The 22,443-nt window shown below is 27.8% G+C and overlaps 3 protein-coding genes across 4 annotated transcripts in view; 1 reads left to right on the plus strand and 2 right to left on the minus strand.

Annotated features, from left to right (window-relative positions):
• Positions 1-10,320, plus strand: part of LOC112693850 (glucose dehydrogenase [FAD, quinone]-like) — a 17,329-nt gene extending 7,009 nt beyond the window's left edge. The window contains exons 2-4 of the mRNA XM_025569096.1: positions 3-483; positions 8,605-8,964; positions 9,512-10,320. Of these exons, the coding sequence (XP_025424881.1) occupies positions 3-483; positions 8,605-8,952 (829 nt within the window). The 3' untranslated portion in view covers positions 8,953-8,964; positions 9,512-10,320. The remainder of the gene's footprint in view (positions 1-2; positions 484-8,604; positions 8,965-9,511) is intronic.
• A 1,373-nt stretch (positions 10,321-11,693) lies between these two features.
• LOC112693828 (nose resistant to fluoxetine protein 6-like) lies at positions 11,694-15,196 on the minus strand. The gene is made up of 11 exons (XM_025569070.1): positions 14,955-15,196; positions 14,671-14,870; positions 14,239-14,509; positions 13,927-14,150; positions 13,723-13,862; positions 12,988-13,156; positions 12,731-12,924; positions 12,519-12,645; positions 12,258-12,447; positions 12,060-12,202; positions 11,694-11,965 (listed from the first exon to the last, which is right to left on the minus strand). Exons 1-11 carry the CDS (start codon positions 15,130-15,132, stop codon positions 11,837-11,839), a joined length of 1,965 nt encoding a protein of 654 aa, XP_025424855.1. The 5' UTR covers positions 15,133-15,196; the 3' UTR covers positions 11,694-11,836.
• A 34-nt stretch (positions 15,197-15,230) lies between these two features.
• LOC112693829 (endochitinase) lies at positions 15,231-21,880 on the minus strand. Of its 2 annotated transcripts, none has more exons than XM_025569071.1 (9): positions 21,363-21,880; positions 21,108-21,271; positions 20,873-21,038; positions 20,582-20,804; positions 19,665-19,788; positions 19,301-19,580; positions 19,021-19,232; positions 17,640-17,834; positions 15,231-15,455 (listed from the first exon to the last, which is right to left on the minus strand). In XM_025569071.1, exons 1-9 carry the CDS (start codon positions 21,421-21,423, stop codon positions 15,330-15,332), a joined length of 1,551 nt encoding a protein of 516 aa, XP_025424856.1. In that variant the 5' UTR covers positions 21,424-21,880; the 3' UTR covers positions 15,231-15,329. The 2 variants fall into 2 exon arrangements, with proteins under 2 accessions (XP_025424856.1, XP_025424857.1); XM_025569072.1 differs by having other exon boundaries at positions 15,333-15,455; positions 17,681-17,834.
• Between the last annotated feature and the right edge of the window lie 563 nt (positions 21,881-22,443).

The following is a 22,443-nucleotide window of genomic DNA, read 5'->3' on the forward strand; positions in this document are numbered from 1 at the left end:
GTGGGCTACAACCTGCAGGACCACGTGTCCATGGCCGGGCTGGTGTTCCTGGTCAACCAGTCGGTGACCATCGTGGAGAGCCGGTACCGCAGTCCCCGGTATCTGGCCCAGTACGCGATCAACGGCAACGGCCCGTACACCGTGCCCGGCGGTGCCGAGGCGGTCGCGTTTACGGCCACGCGGTACGCGGTCAACGGGTCCGTGGTGCCCGACATGGAGTTAGTGTTCGGACCAGGCGCGCTGACCGGCGACACGGGCGGCTCGCTGCACCGACTGTTCGGCATGCGCGAAGACTTCTACGAGCGGGTGTACGGCGCGCACCGAGGACACGACGCTTGGGGTCTGGTGCCCATCCTGCTCAGGCCTCGGAGCCGCGGTCGTGTCAAATTGCGTTCGGTCAATCCTTTCCAAGCGCCTCTGTTCTACGCCGGTTACTTGACCGACCGCCGGGATCGTGATGTCCTCGTCGAAGGAATTAAACAGGTAATATCGAAGTCTGTACATTTTTGTCGATCTAGGAGTTGTTTATTAAAAAAAAATAAAATAAAATCTTATGCAATACGATGGATAATTTTGAGCATTCTTAATTATTTTAATATACTTATTTTCCCATAATCTTACGATAGGACCCTTCCTCCGGCATTATATGCCTCTGCACGCCACTTATTTTCGAACGTACGATCAAGGATTATTATTCTATCCGTCAGTTTCTGTGGTAATCTAACAATACAACATAATATGTTATAGGTGTATAATGAGATTATACATGTCATATTTAATAGGTAATATAACTAACAATGAAAATATATGGTTATCGAGTTATTTAATTATTTTTAAAACTTTGATCGAACGTTTATTTAGCTTATGGGGATTTGGATTTATAGTTAAATCATATTTTTTTCAACATTTATTACCTAATGTAAAACTTTTATTTAAATAATAAGATAAAACAAAAATTAAGGAATAGTTAATACTCACCAATTAATAAACATACTCGTAAAATAATAATATACTTTATAGATAGAAATAAATAAATAAATAGATGCGTATCTTGGAGTATTATCATATAAATAATGTACAATCGGTATCGGATTACCGGTACCGGTAAAAAAGTCAATAAAATTGCAATTCAAAAAAAAACTTTAAAACTTTTGCCTGAAATTTTCAATAAAATGTCAATATTTCAATAAAAATATAAATTATATTAATATTATATAATATTTATTAAAATCTTGTTAACGAATAGGTACCATTTTTTCGTGGGTTGATTGGTAAAAAATGTTATTAAAATTTCACAACGTATGAAAATTACTTCAAACTTATAATAATAGATTCTTCTTTATAAAAAATTAAAAACTTATGATTAAATTTATTAAAAATTATAACAGTTTAAACAAATCGTTCCAGATCAGACGTACAACCGTATGATTTTTGTATTAGAGTTGAAAACAATTTATATTCGATACAAAGTAGTTAAGATAAAACATGATAGAAGCTACTTTGCATTGTAAATACTTAATAAAATATTATACAAATTAAAAATAGGGAAACTATTTCGTTTCATCAGAAAGAGAAAAAAAATTTAAAAAAACTTAGTTTGTCAAACATTTAGACATAGTTGTACATACAAAACGAGCGAGTTTCCATAATTATGATACAATTTATACCTACTGTCAAAATATCCTGCTGATCGTTTCCAAATTACCATACCCACTCATTTATTCTTATATATCAAGGATATTGAATTCATAAATTGATTTTTAAACGTATTCTATTGCAACAGTTTTAATATAACCTACTAGATTTTCGAATTGTTTTCTCGATAAATATCATGTATAACTTTATGTAATAAATGCGAATATATTTCTATTGTATACATAAATTATGACCGTTGTATGCAAAACTCGAGCAATAATTGTTCTCATCAAATAAATTCGCATTGTTTCGTAATTGTACTGTACCATTATGCTGATGCGATTTTTACGAGTATATTTATCTATAATGATTTTAAACACTAGCATACATTTTCATAGCGATTCCTTTAAAGGTTTGTTAATAACGCCACTACAAACAATTGCGAATTTAATTCCTCCCAATCCAGCCTAACTCGTAACGATCAAAATTCCTTCGATTATATTTTTTACAACGTCGGGTTACTATTATTCACGATTTTCAAGACACAAGTTACTTTAACGGATACATTATTCGAACAATAAACTTTCAATATTTTTGGAGCGGTTACAATTAGTTACGATTTTTAAGACTTTTATAAGATATTTTATTGAGACATTTCTGATATTGTTGAGAAACGATCATAAAGTATAAACACGGAGTGCGAATCTCGTGTTTCACTGTTTCTATAAAAATCCTTATGCGTTGTTAAGTAATTGTTTACTATATATTAAACGCATGAAACACATTTAATTTTTTATTATTATAAAACCCGTTCGACGCATAAAATATTGGAATCTCACGCTATTCTACCCACTTAAATATTATACGAGTATTATGTACACGCATACACGCCTCTAACTATGGATAGTATAACTTGCGATGATTTCGTGACACCGTGGCGGCGATCATCGTTTATTATTGCCATTCTTGTAAAACACCGTCTACCAGCAATCATGACCCGATGGCCGTCACCGGTCTTATTGACTAATAAAATATAATTTCTGCACGCAAGTGAAATATACATGTATATTTCGTTTTATTGTGTGCTCGAAAAAAACGAAAAAACCTGTTTAACACCCAAACTCAATGTGCAGGCACCGTACGTTGATGTTTTATAAAAAATAAATAATAATAAAATATATGTATAGTATGTATATCATACCATTACGAAACCGCGACTATGGTGACCCACTGAACCCGCAACCATCGACAACGTCAGAGAAGACTAAGTGTTTTTCACGAAAACGAAATTTGGCTATTCATCACGGCCAACATTCTGATGATTAAATAATTTATGGTCAATATTATTATTCGGTTTTTATTTTATTTTTTATTTTAGTCTTCTTTTAAAAAACGTTTGCGATCGTACAACTCGTTATTTCGTAGGTATAATATTATTTATAATAATCGCAAGATTGTTTTATGTTTAAAACTTTCAACTGCTAGGACGAGCAATACAAAATAACAATGTATTATCAAGATCAATTTTAAATTCTAAGTGAAACGAGAAATGTATTGGTCATCTGTGTACGCATTTCAATCAGTGCTCTGATCAAGGCCTTAGCCAGAAAAATATTTGATGAGAGAAGGTTAGATTTAAATATGTTTTTAAATCATTAAATTACATTTTAAGAAAAAATTTGAGGAAAGGGCATGAATCCCTTTCTGGCTACGGCCTCGGCTCTGATCATTACCAAATGAAAAGTTAAAGATAGGAAATTAGTTATATTTGATGCTTTTAGAGGATAATTTCTGAATTTGTCAACAATCATCCAAATAGTTCTAAAAAAAATTAAAAAAAAAATTGAAGAAAACATGTAAAAAACTTTAAATTGCAACCGAGATTCGAGATTCGAACCCTCACCACTAATAATCGCAAATTCTTATATCGAGCACTATTTTTTATTTATTTATTTTTTTTTTTTTTTTGAGAATTTATATACTATTTTGACTAGAAGAACAGGTACTGCTCCAATCACCATAATCTTCAAATATTTCTGAGAGAGTATTGTCTTATTAATACTAATTTAAAAAGAGAGGAGTTACTTTACAAATTTCCCAACAGTTTTCTACAAAAAAACTAACGAAAAGTTATAAAAGAAAACTATTATATACGACTTTTTCAGTTTTTCGACAAAATCAAACTTCCAAATTTGTTTTCTTCATAATTTAAAAAATAATAGTTATAGTGGTATAAAATTTTCTTTGAATACTTGTATCAAATTCTGTGGATTGAATGCACTTAAAAACTATAAAATATGCATGAAAATATGCACCAAAAACTGATAAAATATGCATAAAAATATGCTCTATAAAATTCTTAAAATATGCTCACATTTTTCAAAAATATGCAAAAAAAAAAACCATTAAAGTTTAACTTTAATTTTTTCATTGTAATTTTTTATTAATTAATAATTTGTTATTGAGCTAGTCTTGATGTTCATAATATACAAGATCTATATAAAAAAAAAAATATATGCTTAGAATAGATTAATGTTTTTACATGAAATTATATATTATACCTTTAAAATAGTTATTGTATTGTACAATCAATGATTTCTTCAAATTTTCAAATTTGAAAGATGATGTCAACATAGTTTTGTACAAAGCAAAGAAGCGGTTTACAACTGACGATGTTATTGGGGAAAACTTAAAATATGTCATGTCGCTACTGTTTAAATTTTCTGGTATATTCAAACCTATGTTCTTTTTTTCACCAGTTAATATTTTTGAAGTATTACAAATTATTTGAAATCCTTTGTTTTTGTTGAGAACTGTTTGTAATTTTTTCTATTAACAGCAATTTCAACTGTGCCTGTTCATTGACTAAACTTTGTCGAAACATCTTATACAATTTCAATAGCTTCAGATAAGGGAATACCTTGTTTTTGTAGACAAATTATAACTATAGGTGATATAATAGCTGATATAAGTTATATCAATGTTTGCTATAAACTGTCCCAAAAAAATTTTTAAGCTATCTAATGAAAATGAAAATTTTAATCTAGTCTTAGATTTTTTTCATAACTATCGATAAAATAATTAAATACAAAATTCTTTATATACATATTTGGTTGGATAAAAAAAATTGAGCCTTATATCAAAAAAAAAATAAATAAATAAATAACGACTATTTAAATAATACATTTTGGCAAAACGATAAAAATCACGATTATCTACATAATAATACACTTTGTAGTCAAGAGTTTAAAATATTTTCAATTTTATACTTAAGGCTTGAAAATTATATACAAGACTTTTCAAATAATAAAGAAATTCGTGAAATTGATTTATAAGAGTTATAAAATTTGAATGAAATTGCATATTTCAACAAACATTAACTTAATTATATAATGTTAGTCTTTCATTTAAATTCATTTAATAGTTTTGAAATGTTTTTATGCACTTTATACTATTATATTTATAAGTACTTGACGTTTTCAATTTTTTTCTCATTTTTAAAAACAGCTCAACAAAAAACTGACCTTCACGCATACAATTTTCGCAACAACATAACATTTACGTCTCACAAATTCTGAAAAGTTATAGCTAAAAACTGTCTCGTGCATGTAGATACTTACATATTTTACAATATCCTTCGTTGAATTTATCTCAGAAAAGTTTTTCGTGGTTCGATAAAACTTACACCAATAAGAATGGTAGTATAATATGGACGTGCTACTTCTGTTTCGGGCACATGTTTGACGTTAATTAATACACTGTAAACGCATTGTTTAAAAGTTGGTTGAAACTTTTTCGTCGAGTAAAATTATTAATAAATTATTGATTTGTTAGTCTTCCTGTAAATACAAAGTTATATTATTACTATATCCCGCAATACCTGTGCATGACATACTGAAATTTTGCTTAACTATTGTTATTGTTTCGTTAATACTTCACCGTCAATAATATTAATACATTTAATAATAATTCATATGTTTATATAAGCCGTTATTATTATCGTTTTAAACGGGTTATACTGAATATATATTATATTATAATTATATATGAGTGCGTGTTACATTCGGAATACGTAAGTACCGAAAGCAAAACATTCTAAGATATGATTTTATGACATCAATTAATATTATTCTTAAAAAATGAAAAGTCATGAAAATTCTGAGTATTCTTTCTTTGGTACAATGTTGTACCCAACTCACTCGCAGCATCCTTTTCCAACACCAAATTTCAAAACTTTCGAGGATTCGTTGTCCTGCCTTATTTTAATATCCGGATTTCGCAGATTTCACAAATAAACATATTATACTCGTATTAAATATTATAATATTATGTATTATAATTTGTACATTAGTGTAACACTTGAACTTGTTGTCCCGTGAACAAATCCCAATACACTAATACGTGATAAGTTATATAACTCCCAAAATGATGCATGTGTTCTACGGTTGATCGGTCATGATACGGTAGATCATGAAGTGTCGAGTAACTTTATGTGATTCGTGAGTGCAAAGCGATAATATACGTTTTGAAAGATTAAACGAATCATCGCAATGGTAGTACGAACCAATAATAATAAAATTTCAAATGTAATAATAAACGCGTGATTTAGTAACAAAATTCACGGACTAGCGTGAAGTTAAATTCACGAATTCACGTGTAATTAAATTCACATATTAATGTAATTTGCATACGTGAATTGTAATTGCACGTGTATCCATGAATATAATTACACGTGAAATAGAGACCTCTAGTATTAATATTCTAAATAATATTGTTTTCTGTGTATAAAATGTCTAGACAATGTTTTAAAAATTAAAAATCATCCTCACCCAAGATTCAATTATTCAGTGTTTTAAATACTAATTTACATACCGATAAATGTACTGACCTTTTCACATAATGTTGTAATACTATGATTATACTCTGCTGCCAGAGTACGGCGTTATTCGAATAACATTTTATTTAGATGATTATTTAAATAATATTTTATTCGAATAAATTATTATTCGGATGATTTTTGCACAATTATTCGAATAAAAATGTACTCGAATAATTTTCAAACATAGTTATTCGAATAATTTTCGTTCATTTTGTTTGGGTTAAGGGCATACCCAAGGAGAGAGTCAGGTCCGGACCCCTCCATTGACATTTTTACATACTCAACGATTTAATAGTAAATAGTATAATAGTATATAGTGTATTTTAATTTCTCATTATCTGCAATAAACAAAGTTTAAAGATTATATAATATACCTATAATGTATAAACCATACTATAGTATATTAACAATAATTTGTTGGTATTGAGTTATAAACTATATTTATAATTAGAGAACTGATAAAATAAAAATGTTGGACCCCCCTCCCTAAAAAAAATCCTGGGTACTCTCCTGGTTTGGGTAAACACAGGATTCGAAATTTAAAACAGGCACATATTATAATTAGTAAACAATAATTAGCATTAATGGCGTATATAGGGAGGACCTAGTGGTCTACAGCCTCCCCCCCCCGAAATGTTTTAAAAAACTTAAAAATTATTTTAAACGTTTGTTATATTTTAATGGTGATTTATGCTTATTTAGAATTTGCGTCCAACGTCAAATCATTTTAGGACATTCTGTAAATGAAATATAGATAAGTACTCATTGTGTCTAGTTAGTAATTGTTAGAAATCAGTGGTAATTTAACTTTGTCCATAGTAATCCTTCCCGAAAATATTTTCTATATACGCCACTGACTGGCATTGTATTTTAAAGTTATATTATATGAATCTTATTTTATTCGGAAAAATATAAAAATATTATATATATATTTTATTATATATTTTATATATTTTTATTACATATTTTTTTTATACTATACTTATAAATATGAGACACAATATACATACATATCTTTATAGCAGGGATGGGCAATTCAAAGTTACTAGAGGGTCAATTTTTAGAAAGTTAAAATCCAACGGGCCAAAGCATAGGAAAAAAAAAAGTCATTCAAAGTATGAATTTTCATTAGCATTTATACACACCGAAATAATAAATTCTACACACACGATAGCACAACACGAATGATACGAAGAAATTGGTATAGTTAAATAGTTCGGTACAAACTGCTATATTTGAAAGTTATATGTATACATAGATATAAAATTTAGACATTTAACAATGTTTAATATCAGATAAAAATTATTATATCGATAAGATAGAGTATAGACGATAAATTTTAAAATTGTATGATGTAATTTGAAAATATAGCACGGGCCAGATAAAAAAGGCTTGCAGGCCGCCAATTGCCCGCCCCTGCTATATAGTATAATATATATTATTATATATGATACAGCTACATGACTATAAATCATAATCTGATACTATAGTACTGAATATGGACTATTTACTAAATATAATAATAGGTACCGTCTTCAATATTGATATAAATATAATTATGTTTGAAAATTATTCGAATAATAAAGTTTTCAAATTAGTTGAATACAATTTTATTTGAATAATCCTAAAAAAATCATTCGAATACATATTTATTCGAATAATTATCTAGATGAAATTTTGCCCAACTCGCCTGCTAGTAATAACTACATGATCTGATCCATTATTCAGCGTATTTATAAGATAATTATGATTTTCATTGAAATTACTTTTCAACACAAGTTAACAAAATTAACGGATACACAAAATTAACTTCATATAAATAAAATCAATAGATAATATTCGTAAAACTATATGTAGTTATTCGTACGGTAGAAAAAAAAAAATTATAAAGTAGCTGTTACTTGTTACGTGTGAGCAAACAATTTTACGACGTTTAAAAACGTTATGATCTAAGTAGGAAGAATTAGTCGAGCTAAGTCTCCTGATTTGAATTCTAGGGATGATAAGCTTAGGGCTGACGGTTAGCTTATCATAAACATAAAATTACTCATTTTTATTAACAACAATTAAATCTTGATGTTTTTTAACAGGCGATCGCGGTGAGCGAAACTCAAGCTTTCCAAAAATACGGGTCCAAATTGCTAACGGTGCCATTCCCGAGCTGCGAACAAGAAACGTTCGGGTCGGACCCGTACTGGGCGTGCGCGGTTGGTCAGTTGACGACCAACCTACATCATCAGGTGGGCACATGTAAAATGGGACCGGACTCGGACCCGGAAGCTGTCGTGAATCCCAAGCTCAGGGTTCGCGGAGTCAGTGGTCTCAGAGTAGTCGACGCTTCAATCATGCCACTATTACCGGGAGGCCACACCAACTCGATAGCATTCATGATCGCTGAAAAAGCATCCGATATGATCAAAGAAAACTGGCTCAAATGATAAATACCAAAGGTGAGCGGATTAATATGATACAAAAAATTGAACTAGATCTATTCAAGTGAATAATCACCACGTGCGAGTTATACAACAGTAAATGATCAACTGACGGGCTTAAATCTTTCTGTTTGAACTTCATACTTGGAGAGAAAGTATTTAACCAAAAAAAAGGACATTTAATTTTTTTAACCAGTATTCCGAGTAACAGTTATAAGTTTCATGTCATTTCGGTTGACCATATGATGTTTGTAATGTAAAAATTCGATTTGGAAAGCATTTCGGTTTAAAATACTTGAATCAATGATTTAATTCGTAAATTAATTACAGTTTGTTGATCTCTATATCTAAATATTAAAAAATACAATATTATAGTGAAAATATACCACTAATATTATTTCAATTTAAAAGCGTTTAATGGATTAGAAAATATCATAGTCATAATTGTTTTATGATTAGGTACTCGCAAATTGTATATATTTAAAAAAAAAAACTTTAAATGAAACCGATTTATTCGCAGCATTATGTAGCTTGAATTAGATCTAATTATCAATTTATTTTACAGACATAAAGTTGATGATTACTCACGCAACAATCACCTGCACTTGATAGAAGTAAACGAAGATGATTAAACGATACAACACACGAAATCCTATAGAAATAAATAAGAAGATAAATATTTTTTTATTCGATTTTAAATTGATGTGTAATAAGAAGTAAGATGAACTTCATTTTAAATGCTGATAACTCCATATTTTCATAATTTTAAAATCAAAACTTCTCTAGTCGTCTTCTGTTAAAATTTGTCCGTCTTGATTCCCTGTTTTTAACATGTCATTTTATAGTCGTTAAACTCCAGAGCGAGTATTACAAAAACTTATATTGAAAGATAAAAATTCATTTGCGGAGTTGTCAATGACGTTCCGAATTCGATACGTTTTTTTACATCGAATACATAGTGTCGAGTAATTGCCTGGTGAATAATTGATAAATGATAAACAAGATATATTTTAATACTGACTTTATCTCTTGTATAAATATACCTGCCCCCCCCCCCCCCGTTATGAAATGATTCATGATTTTATGCTTAGAAATACATATTTTGAGATTTCTAGAATATTTCATTGTATATTTCAAAACAATATTAATACAAAATTTAAGTGCCTATAAAGTAATTCGTACCAAATTTCAACAACGATATCTAGGCAAATTAAAAATCACCTTCGATACACCACTGGTACCAAGAATATTATTTTTAGAAGGTTTGTTATAAAACCGTTTAGGTTTTTAATTGAAGTATTATCTTAATTTATCATACCAACACATTATTTATATATTTTGAGCTCCAATTTTTATTAGTTGTTAATATACTATTTTCTAGTCAAAAATAATTACAATTATTATATTTTTTTTATTCATTTACTTAATAATAATGTGATTCAAATTTATCCAAATATTTTATATTATATTTTTATATGTTAACCGTACCATATAATGATAGTTCTTCACTATATAAAATCAAAAATTTGAATTAAAAATCGTTTATAACTACAGGTAAACTAGATTAAGTACAAAATCTCATATTGTCAAATTTAGTGTAAAACAATAATTATTGAAATGTAATATGTCATTCATCATTAGTCAAATTTAGTTGTATAAATAAAATTGTATATTTAATAATTAAATTTGTGTCTTTAGATACGTAATTAACAGAGGGTCTACTAATAAGTATCTTCTTCAATCGTGTATTCGTGTCTCTTTTTTTTGTAAATTAATCAAATTTATTTAATGTGCTTGTACAAATAAAGATTATAGATATCTTTGAATAAATAAATTTAATATATATATATATAAACATACGTAATTTAGGTAATTAATCTCTCTGATAAAACGTATGAGAAAAAGTAAATATAAAAATGTGTACGCTACAATATCTGACAATTATCAACAATCTGAACGCTACAAAATAAGTTACAACGAATTAAACTTTGGTAGTTTTTCGACCTATTACTGACTATGAAAGAGCTGATAAGAATTAAAAACTCTACTACCCTATTTCAATATATAGAAATGCTACTCAAATATTTTTGCATAACTTTATCAGTTCACAAGAACAAAAGTAAATCTACTATATTGTTATAATAATATAATTCTGTCAATATTTTAACTATTAAATATTTTTTATCTGATAATTTCATTAAATCTTATAAATCATGAAAATGATGTCTCGGTTTCTAGACTATTAATGTCATCAGTGTGTTACATATAAATATGATGTATTTTACAATATTATAAAAAAAATCATGATCATTATTATATAAATTTAACTCTACAAGAAGAAATATAGTAAGTTTTTTCATAGATTTATTCAATTATTTGAATAACTTTATTTTTTTTATTTTTTATTTTTTGTTTATTTTATATACTTATATAAGTTTTAAATGTATGTCTTATTCGTTACACTTATACAATCTTTTTTCATAAAAATTGAAATTTATATTTTTAAAAGAACGATGATAAAAGTGATGATAAACCACAAAGTTGAATATACAACTTGGATAGAAGTGTTTAAAATTGAACATGAACATAAAAAATTAGGTATATTTTTCAATGATCATCACATAAAACTGTTATTTAAAATTTTCAAACAAATCATTATTTATTCAAAATTCGAATTTCATTCAATCATACCATAAATAAAAATTAATAATTTAAACGATAAGAAATATTATCGAGTAAAATAAAATATTTATAATAAGTAAACATGCAATAATATAATATAATAGTCTTAAGTAGTAAATCCGGATGTTTTGAGAATTTACTCAAGTAGAAATACCTTCCGTAGTTTATAATTAGTAGTAATAAATAGAGAATTAAGTAATTAAACAACTTAAAATGATTTCACTTTTTCATTCGTTCCTTCTGTTAAAAATTTGCCAATTTTTTGGAATGGAATATCGATTATCAACGTCAGGATGATCGATAATCCCACAATCAGTATCATTTGGCCAACATCAAACTAAAACAAAAACAAATTAAACACATAATCACAAACCGCAAGAAAACTTCTTCTATGGGCAAGAGTATTTACAGATATTGATAAATTATATTACCATGGTAGTTATAGAATGCAAAGACGGCCCTCTTGCTGTTCCAACGAAATAGAAAAACACTGGATACTGCACCAAATAAACGGCATACGAAATGTTTGAAAGAAATGCAAACGGTTTACAGCACAATAAACTTCCAAACCAACCTAAAATATTATGAATTAATACGAGAGTTAATTTTTTAATTTTTTTATTTCTAACCACCGTGCCCGTTATCGGTAGCAATGATACACCACAGTATAAAGACGGACCATAGAATAGGTGCGATAGCATTGAAAATCGCCAAATGTGTATTATTGTACACGTAGTTCATATCGGTAAGTTGATAAGGTCCAAAAACTGCTAGCAGACCACAAGTGGTAGCTATAAGCCACCATTTCTTAACTTGTGCCTGTACGTGCATAACAATAAATAATGAATTATTATCACGACAATCGGTTGAAAATTAACATGGTTACGTACGCCGGAAATGTTTAGTCGACCACCTTGCTGCATCCAATAACCAACCAAAAATCCCATTAGATACACAGTTGCTCGGTGAGTGGGCAAAGTGTACGTCAAATCAAACGTACGGTTCAACTGTGAAATGCTGATAAATAGAAATATTAATAATATTATTTTAATAGGTACGTAAAACACAATATTGCACAGTGTAAAAACAATATTACGCTTACTCCGATCCAAAATAAACAACTGTAGCCAAATCATACATTTTTACGGCTTGATAACGAATGATTGTAGATGCTGACATGATAGTTACAATTATTAATAGTGCGACAGTTTTACTTTTTCGTAACAAATACATCAGTATAATAGCCATCATGAACAGTTGAAAATCAATAGCGAGTTGATGAGTATGCGTTAAACACTATAAACAGAAACTATCAATTTGTACTATATGATTTGTCAAAACTGCACGAAAAACTTTTACCATATTTTTAAAACCAAACAAATTTTGAACGTATAATATGTTTTTCCACCAGTTCTTGTAACAGAGATCTGAGTGTCGCGTGATGACCATATTCCACATAGGTCCGTAGCTCATACCAGGCAAATATTTTGTGCAAATAATCATTACAGTTACTAAAGTTGCTGTTAATCTAAAATTATATAAATATTTGGTAAATGTAGGTAAATTATAAGAGATTTTTTTTTATGTTCATAAAAATCCTAAAAATAAAAATTTCATTATGTTTCTATTAATTAAATTTTGTATTTTGATCAATGATCATTATTCATTTTCTGCAGAACTGAAAGAAATAATAGAAAACAAGTGTTATCATCGACTAAATTTTTAGCGACATTTCAAATGCCTAATCAGATTATATTATATGTATTGCAATTTATCCAAGTATCTACACTTATGTATGTTAAAAAAAATATTTTCATGTTGTATGAACGTGTCCATTTAATATATATGTATGTTAAATTATTGGCTACTTTTAATATTTTTTATATGTGTATTTTTATTGCGTTAATTTAACAAATAATTTTTTAATGCCATTTTCATAAATATGATAATATTTAATTTAAGAAAAAGTCTGTTTCAAGATATAGTTGATATAAAAAAGATTAAATAATATTTTGTTAAGTTTACTGTTTTCGGTTTTCGATTTCATAAGATTATAAAAAAAAATATATTATTAAAAAATATGTTAATATTAACCGTATATAACGTGAAATAACACTCTTCACTGGCGAAAATCTACTTAATGTGTATGCAGCTAATAAACCGCTGATGGCCAAAAAAGAATCCGTGTATAAATACGCTACTCTTCCTATGGTCAGCCATGGTTTAGACATGTTCTACAAAATATTTCGTACATCAAATTTGCATAAGAAAATACTAAATATGAAAATTTTTAATCACTTCAGATAACTCAGTTTTATTTAAATATGGCAAAAACATTTTTGCCATAGCCATGTGACATAAGAGTAGAGCGATCATATTCAGAGCTCGCATTCCTTGTAAACTTTTAAATCCATTTCTAGCAGGAGAAATTAATAGAGATTTAAAGTTCGGCAAGATTGCAAATGAGTTCCTCAAAACCTTCGTCATTTGTAGCATAAAGGGCGCGTTCCGTTCCACATCAGCTGTCGAGGATATATAAAAAGAACAATGTTTTTATTTATCTATTGAAATATGAATATATTATTAGTAACTGAAAAAATCATAGCGTACGGTCAAGATCATCTGGCACAGTAAATGCTCCAACTCCGATTGGGATAAAATACAAAATTAAAATGGCTATCAAAAATCGTGCCCAATCGAAATCAGTTGAATTCTTTGGTATACGCTTCATCTGACACATATCATTCTCAACAAGTACCTCGGCGTCTTGGAATTTCTGAATAATTGCCATAATTGCAGAAGATACGTCGTCCGGGCCACAAGATGACGGTATGCAGACGCCCCAGTATATGGTAGAGAATTTTGGTAAACGATGACCTGGCTAAATATTGTCCCAATTGATTATAACATACATATTTATAACTATAATATATGTATTATATATTATATATAATATATATATATATATATATATTTTAATTTATTTATTAACGTAAATTAATTATAACACATTGATGTACGCCGAATGCATCGGTAACTTACATCGGTTAGATTATTTCTGACTTGGTGGTAAGCGCTGATTTGATCGCTAAACACAGGTTGTTTTAATTGGATTGCAGCTAAACAGTACTTGCCTGCCATTCCATTGTTATCATTAGCGTTAATGCACTCATCAAAGTCACCATATTGATTTAAATTTCCTCTCAATATTCCCGAAGGCAATTTAGCCGACGAATCAATCACTGAAATCGTAAAACATGCAGCAAAGTTAGATATAATATGATAAACCATAAATAAGCGTATAAGATATTTGAAATAAAACAAACTTTCCAAAGCCCATTTGTTTAGATTTTCCATTCCATCCAACAAAATATTCACGTCTATGCTACATTGTCTATTCGCACTGTTCTTGAGTTTTTCGTAAAATCCAAAAGGTATCGATTCGAGGCTTGTCCGCGCAGAGGCCGAGGAAAAAATAATAAAAAATAATAATGAACCTTTCATTGTCGTCTGTTACGATGCAATTAACACATAGGCGAATGACTTAGTTACTTATAAAACGGGAAGTATAAGGTGGGTCGTAAAAAGTACAACACGTGTAATTTAGCAATTTAACTTCCTTTTAATGCAAATTTACTATTGTTACATTATTTTGACATACAAAGTTCTTGTTAATATATATTTCGAATGTTATTTATAAATTAATTTTTTATACAATCCGAGTGAATAGTTCGGGCTGGCCAATCGCATACGAATTTGTCTGGATTCCAAACAGTGCCTGGTTGACATGTGAAACTCATCAACTTACCATGATTGCACATGAAATACTGTAACACGCATAAAATACACAATGCTAAATATTTTCTAAATAAAATCGAAATGATCTACAATAAATACATTATATGGTGTATTTTAAAAAATAACATATGGACAAAATACATAAGACTAAAATATGTTTTACCGTATACGTGGGTACTTTTAATAAACCATTATTTTAAAATACCCATTATATTTTAATCAAAAAAAATTTTTTTTTTAACTGTTTAGTATTATTTATTATTGATAGTTTAATAGTTGATAATAATGTGACAATTATTTATCTATACAAATTATGAAAGTTACTGGAAAATTAAGAAATTAGGAAATAGGTTAATAATTGTACACTTATTTGTTTTTAAAATTTTTGGAATAATATTCATAAAATACTTATTCAAAAGAAATTCTAACTAATGGAATTTCATTAAATATATATTATATTATAATATTATTTGTTTCTATTATAAAATTATAAAAATATATATTTAGATCAGATAAACAAGGCAATAAGTTTAAACGGAACTTGGTTTAATTAAAAAGGAACAGGTACATATGACATGATACTTATATTTATTTTTAATTTTTTTTTATCAGTTTCTTAAAAATTATGTATGATTTATTAATATCAATTAACTAATACTAAAAAAAATAAAAGAAACTTAAATAAAACTTTGATTGCCAATAATTTTGACTATCCGTTATTATTATTATTATAATTGTAATTTTATAAGTGTGGAATATTTATAACAAAATTATAATTATGTTGGTAGACAATTTTTAAATGCAGTTAGTCTCCATGCTCCAATATTACAATTACTCTTCTATAGATTTAAAATTTGTAACGGATAGCAATTGTAAAATGTTATCAATAAAATTAATAAGATTTTTAAAAATTCAGTTTATATGGTTTCATTGCTTTATGGTATTATTTTATTTTATTTTTATTGTGATGTAATTTTTAAATAATTTTAATAATATTATATCGAAAACGTATAATATGGAATTATAAAAATTGAATTTTTGATCATAATTTATTTTATTTTGTTTATATTATATATTTATAAAATCAGAATATGATTATAAGATTTTAAATGTAAAATTAATATTTATTTTGATAAATTTCAACCTTGAAATATTTATTAATACACGATAAATTTAACTTGAGTATTAAAAATTTATTAAAATACAGTTTAACTCATATTTAAAAAAAGTTAAATAATTAAGTAATGGTCTTTCATATAAATATAATTCGTTGTTATCAACGTTTATATAGAAATAGTTTCTAAATACTATTAGTATAGTTATGTACTAATAGTATTTAATGATATTTCATGTTAATATCAAACATTGACACCTACATCCTAAACATAAAGCAAATACATTGTTAAAAATAAAACGAGAAACGTAATGTATAAAAATTACTTAATGTCACTTCTCAAACAGATGTTAAATTTTGCAACAAATTACAATTATTTACTCATCAGTTGTCCCATTTTTATGACAGTAACTATAATTTAAACATATAAACAGTGATAATGTTAAACGCTAAACTCAAATACACAAATTAATATTAATTCATTTTAGCATTGACACGATTTAGGTAAAATGTATATGAGTTTGTATAAATTCAATAAGCATAAAACATTTTACAAATCACTAAATTAATTGATCAGACCATTGTATTATAGTGTAGCCAGCCAAATACCAATACCTATATGAATATAAAAAAAAAAATTAAAAAATAGACGAGGATTTAGAATACAAAGTTTGTTTTAATGTAAAACAGTTGGCATGATCACAATGTATAGTAAAATAAATATTAATGTATTACTGTAAATGCTGTATTGTTTTTTACTGTTACCTAAGCAGGTGCGGATCCAGAAATATTTTAGGAAGAGCACAAATAGGAAGTTTCTTGTAAGAATAATTAATACAGTAAATTAGGTAAAAATAAGCGTAGAACAATAATCGTTTTGAAAAAACAATTTTGCTTAAAGAACCTTAGTTCCTCCCCTCCAACCTTGAAACCGTATATAAATATTGTCTTGATCACTGTTGAAATTACAAATATAGTTATTTTGTAGAAAATAAATTATGTGTGGATGAAATATATTATGATAAATTAAATGATGTACCTACTGATAAGTCTTTTTTATTATAATAAAAAATCTTATATTTAAATTGATGTTACTTACTTTATTACAATAAGTACTAGGTAAATACTCTCCTTGCTTACATGATATTCTTTGAGGATTGTTCATAGTTGTCTGTACAACTACTTCTACAGTATCTTTTTCTTTTGATATTGCTGTAGTTAGTTCAGTAGTTGCTTGAGTGGTCATATCTTCCTTTTTAGATGTAGTTATCTCTGGGGGTATCAACCACTCAGGCTATATAATAATAGAAAACAATTTCTTAAAATATAAAATAAAAAATTCATCTTAATCAGGGGCGTGCTTAGGAGTAATTGGATATTCATACCCAAATTTAACGAATTTAGAAAAAAAGTATTGCTTAGCAAGGCTGGGCAAGTTAAAGATTCTTTTTAACTCGTTAAGTTAAGTTATTTTAAAATAATAAAGTTAAGTTAAATTAAAAGTTACTTATATTTTTTTCGTTAACTCGTTAAATTAAAAGTTAACTTTGGAAAAAAAGTAACTCAACTTAGTTTAAAGTTAAAATTTTCTAATTTGCAAAAATAAAAAATTACACACATAATACTAGTTTTTTTACGCTCAAGAAAATGACTGCGGAAATTTAAAATAATACATAAAAGTATTAACTAGCTCATTAATAACTATTAATAACTAATTAATTAATAAAGAAATAATAAACTTTCACAGAAATATAATAAGCTAATAAAGTAATAAACTAATAATAATATGTTATAAATTGTAACGAGATGTGAACAGAACACATGCTAGTTGAATTATGAAATTAAATTGGAAATTATACCACAATTGTTTTGTGATTAATCCCCCATCGACACTCGCTCTCATGGTATTTACTATTTTAACAGAATATTTTTAAGATTTCCTTGGGTTTATAGTATTTATACAATAACAATCTCATAAAAATATAATGATAAAATATAGCCCATAAATGACTATTAAAGTTATTTCTCATATTATTTTCGTCTACAGAAAATTCATATTAAAATAGTAAATTATAAATATAATAAAAACCTCATTTTATAATTTGCTTTATTCTTTGCACTAAAGTTAACTTAATTTAGATACTTTTAAATAAAATTAACTTAAATTTAACACGTTAATCTTATAAAAAAAAAGTAACGAGTTAATTAACTTAACGTTTTAACTTAATTTTAACTTTTAACTCGTTAATGCCCAGCCTTGTTGCTTAATACAATTTAAGTTTAAATCATAAACATTTTTCAGGGTATAAAATAATAAAATAATAATAAAATTGTCAATTTTTCTAGTAAGTACTATAAAATTAAATATTACCAAATTATCTTATGAAATAAAAACATTTGAAATACGTGGTAATAAAAATATTGAACTCCCCCAAAAAAAAAAAAAAATTCTAGGTAGGTCCCTGATCTTAGTATCCTACCGTAGGTGTAGTAGATATGTCTACAACTGTAGGAGTATAAGATTCCATAGCATCTCGTAAAACTTTTATAAGAGGATTCTTGGGACCACAAATTCCCTGGAAGTCATCCATATCTACAGCCCAAATCATTGCACCACCGTAGCCTTTACTCTTTAAATGGGTCATCTTGAATGATAAACTTGTTACATTTTCATAGCCAATCCATTGCGTACCTAATAACATAAACTAAGTTAAAAATAATATTATATATATAAATAAATATAAAAATTTGAATAAATACCTTTGTACATATAAGGACACAGCCCTATATCATCCCATTTCTCAGTCCAACCATTATCTTCCTCCTTTAAATAACCACATATTTCATAATAAGATAAAAATCCAACAGCCTTGGTATAGTTTCCAGGTTCGCCACCTCCTGCTTCCTTGTTAATATAAGTGCCGATGTTATAATTTTTATTACTAGCGCTCAATGTAAACGTTCTACCATAAAATGGCACTCCCATAACCAATTTACTTGGTGGGCAACCAAGATCCACCCACAGTTGCATTCCATCAGCCTATATATGTCATAACATTTTTAAATACACAAATTTTTATTATGTAAAATAAATTCATAATTTAACTTTTGATTAGGTACATACCACATTTAGCTTTTCATAAGCATATTGATCTGTGGGTCTTTTAAATAATGGACTATGGACATCTGCAAATCCAGCCCAATTCCCACGTAAATCGTAAGCCATTACGTGCACAGCATCTGTTAAGCTTTATAAAAAACAATAAATATTTTTCAAATATTTTGATTTAAGCGATTTACAGTAAAAATATTATGTTCCAAATAAACTCAATATCATATAAATACAATACACTCGAATTTTAAGGGATAAAAGAGATTTGATATTTATAAATTTCTAAACTTAGTAATCTAACATATATTTGAAATTACTAAAATATCAACATTTTTATTAATATGAGTTTTTATATACCTATGTATAAAAGTTATTTAAAATTATTATAATAAAAAAAAAAAAACGATAAAACACTGATTATGACATTTTATTTTTTATAGTGTCACTGTCTTATGTTTAATGTATAAATTTAAATAATTTAGAACGAAAATTTACCAAAATAATCGGATACTGATTTTTCAAAAGTACTAACTTGCTATTCTGTCAATTATCTTATAAAACTTTTATAATGGTGAATATATACTCCTCTGTAATTGAAAATTTGGTCTAAAATACAATTTTTAATACATTTCTAAGCGTTCTAACCTCACTCTGGACCTAAATTCAAGTTGTACTGTTTTTCGAATTAAAGCGAATTTTCTACATTTTAAAATATTCTATTTTATTAGACATGTATTACAATTATTTACTTTGCACGTCAAAAGTTACTTTTTTAATTCATTATTTTAACGATAAACATAATAAATATATTGTAATATTTTTATAAACATTAATTTATACTGGATTGTTGAAATATTTATTAACTTTTAACATCATACATGACGTTCTACTACATTGTAGACTACACTAAGTAACATAATAACACTTACCGACATAATCCTGGAACGTAGTAACCTTCCATTAATCGAAATTTCGCTAAGGGCACTGCCATAGTAAGCTCCCAAGAAGGATTATAACTTTGAAACGCAGATCTTAACTCTTGTACAAAATAATAAAAATTATTACGATCCGAATAAGCCCCATCCCGATCGGTTGCTCCAGGATATTCCCAATCAAGATCAAAGCCATCAAAACCAAACTTAATAAGGAACTCTATACAAAATTATTTTTAATTATAAAATGTTTGTTTTATTAATAGAGTGTAGTTGTTAATATCTAACCTATTACACTACTGATAAAAATAGCCCGTTTTTTCGGAGAAGAAACTAAAGTAGAATATTTCTTGCCTCCCTCTGCCCAGCCACCAACGGCTACCATAAACTTGACATCTGGATAGTTTTTTCGAAGACTCGTAAAATTCTTGAAACCTTTTTGTTCTACGTCAATCTAAAATAAATCGGCTTAACATGTAAATAATTAAGAACAAATATGTGGAATAAAAATGCATGAAATTACTTCTGGATCGAGAATACTCAAGGTCCAAGTTGTGTTGTCTACTCCAGTAAAAGAATATATAACATGAGTGCAATCACTGACTGGTATGTCGTCTACAGTGTATTTGCCTATTCCAGGTCGATAAATAGCCCAATTGCTGAAATAGCAAACGACTTTCCCACAATCTGCAATTGACAATTTTTATTTCGATATTAGGTACATTTATGTTATTCTGCTGTCCTTATATATGAATAGATATGCAGATATAATAATTACCTAGGTATGTAGTCAGGCTTAAAATCACCAATGCCAGAAAAAGAAATGTTCCCCGCATCATAGTTATAGCTTGAAATAGTCTTCGACGTTCTAGCGCAGTGTACTATTATATCATTTGATTTTGTTTCTGTTGACAGTCTTCTTGGTAATGGAGACCAGTTGTATTAAAAACTCATTTATAGTCTAGTCAATACTCAAAACTCAATTATATTCCAATGTCAATGTACTCTTTTGTCCACCGCACATAACACAACACAACAAACGTGCACGCACTCGCTCACATATTAACCAGTAAACAGGTAATTTTAACTTCTGTATTCGTATGGTCGTCAGATGAGGCTACGGTTAGACTAATTAGAAACGGTTATAGAATAGTAACGAATTAGCGGAGAAAGCCTTCCGGAACAAAAATGATAATTTTCACCGTATGGCGTAAACGAATGATTAATCATTGAAATTTGAATTTTGTATAATTTAGAAGATTATAATGAAATAATATAATAATTCAACAACACGTACCAAAGTATCAAACATTTTAAAATTATAATACTTTCAGGCTCAAATAACACATATTTTTAATACTATTTAAATCCAATCCGTCATTGTTAAAAATAAATCACAATAAAGACCAAATAAATTGTATACTGAAAATAAAAAAAAGAGAAAAAAATCATATTAAAAATGCCATGTGATTGACACTTAGCGTAAGCACATTGTCAACAAACGAAGTAAAAAAATACATCCAACATAATGTATAAATAATATTTATTAAATATGTATACAATTTTTTTATTATTAAATATTTTCGGTTATGTATATTAGAATAGATGTACAAATTACAATATTGGTATGTCACAGTGTTTTTGACAAGTATTTGTTACCTACTAAAATAGTCTATTGAGTAAGTAGCGGTTCCCAAACTGTGAAGCGCACCTCTCTTGGAAAGTGAGCACTTACTGGGGGAGACGCCAAGCAAATATTTATGTTGTATATTGTACTACCATATATTTATTTTTAGATCAATAATAATATGCTTATATTTAAATAATAAATAAATTTGTTTTATTTATTTGTAGGAGGC

Source organism: Sipha flava, unplaced genomic scaffold (assembly GCF_003268045.1).
Source record: "Sipha flava isolate LNK unplaced genomic scaffold, YSA_version1 118_pilon_pilon, whole genome shotgun sequence".
In the NCBI taxonomy this organism is placed as follows: Eukaryota; Metazoa; Arthropoda; class Insecta; order Hemiptera; family Aphididae; genus Sipha; species Sipha flava.

Bases quoted from the DNA above. Each gene is read 5' to 3' on its own strand.
- LOC112693828 (XM_025569070.1), bottom strand. From the start codon at position 15,132: ATGAAAGGTTCATTATTATTTTTTATTATTTTTTCCTCGGCCTCTGCG. The intron at 14,151-14,238 runs GTACGCTATGAT...TATCCTCGACAG, and splicing joins TGTGCCAGATGATCTTGACC to CTGATGTGGAACGGAACGCG. The intron at 13,863-13,926 runs GTGATTAAAAAT...AATATTTTGTAG, and splicing joins ATAAAACTGAGTTATCTGAA to AACATGTCTAAACCATGGCT.
- LOC112693829 (XM_025569071.1), bottom strand. From the start codon at position 21,423: ATGATGCGGGGAACATTTCTTTTTCTGGCATTGGTGATTTTAAGCCTG. The intron at 21,039-21,107 runs GTAATTTCATGC...GATTTATTTTAG, and splicing joins TGAGTATTCTCGATCCAGAA to ATTGACGTAGAACAAAAAGG. The intron at 15,456-17,639 runs GTAAGTAACATC...TGCGTGTTACAG, and splicing joins CTAGTACTTATTGTAATAAA to TATTTCATGTGCAATCATGG.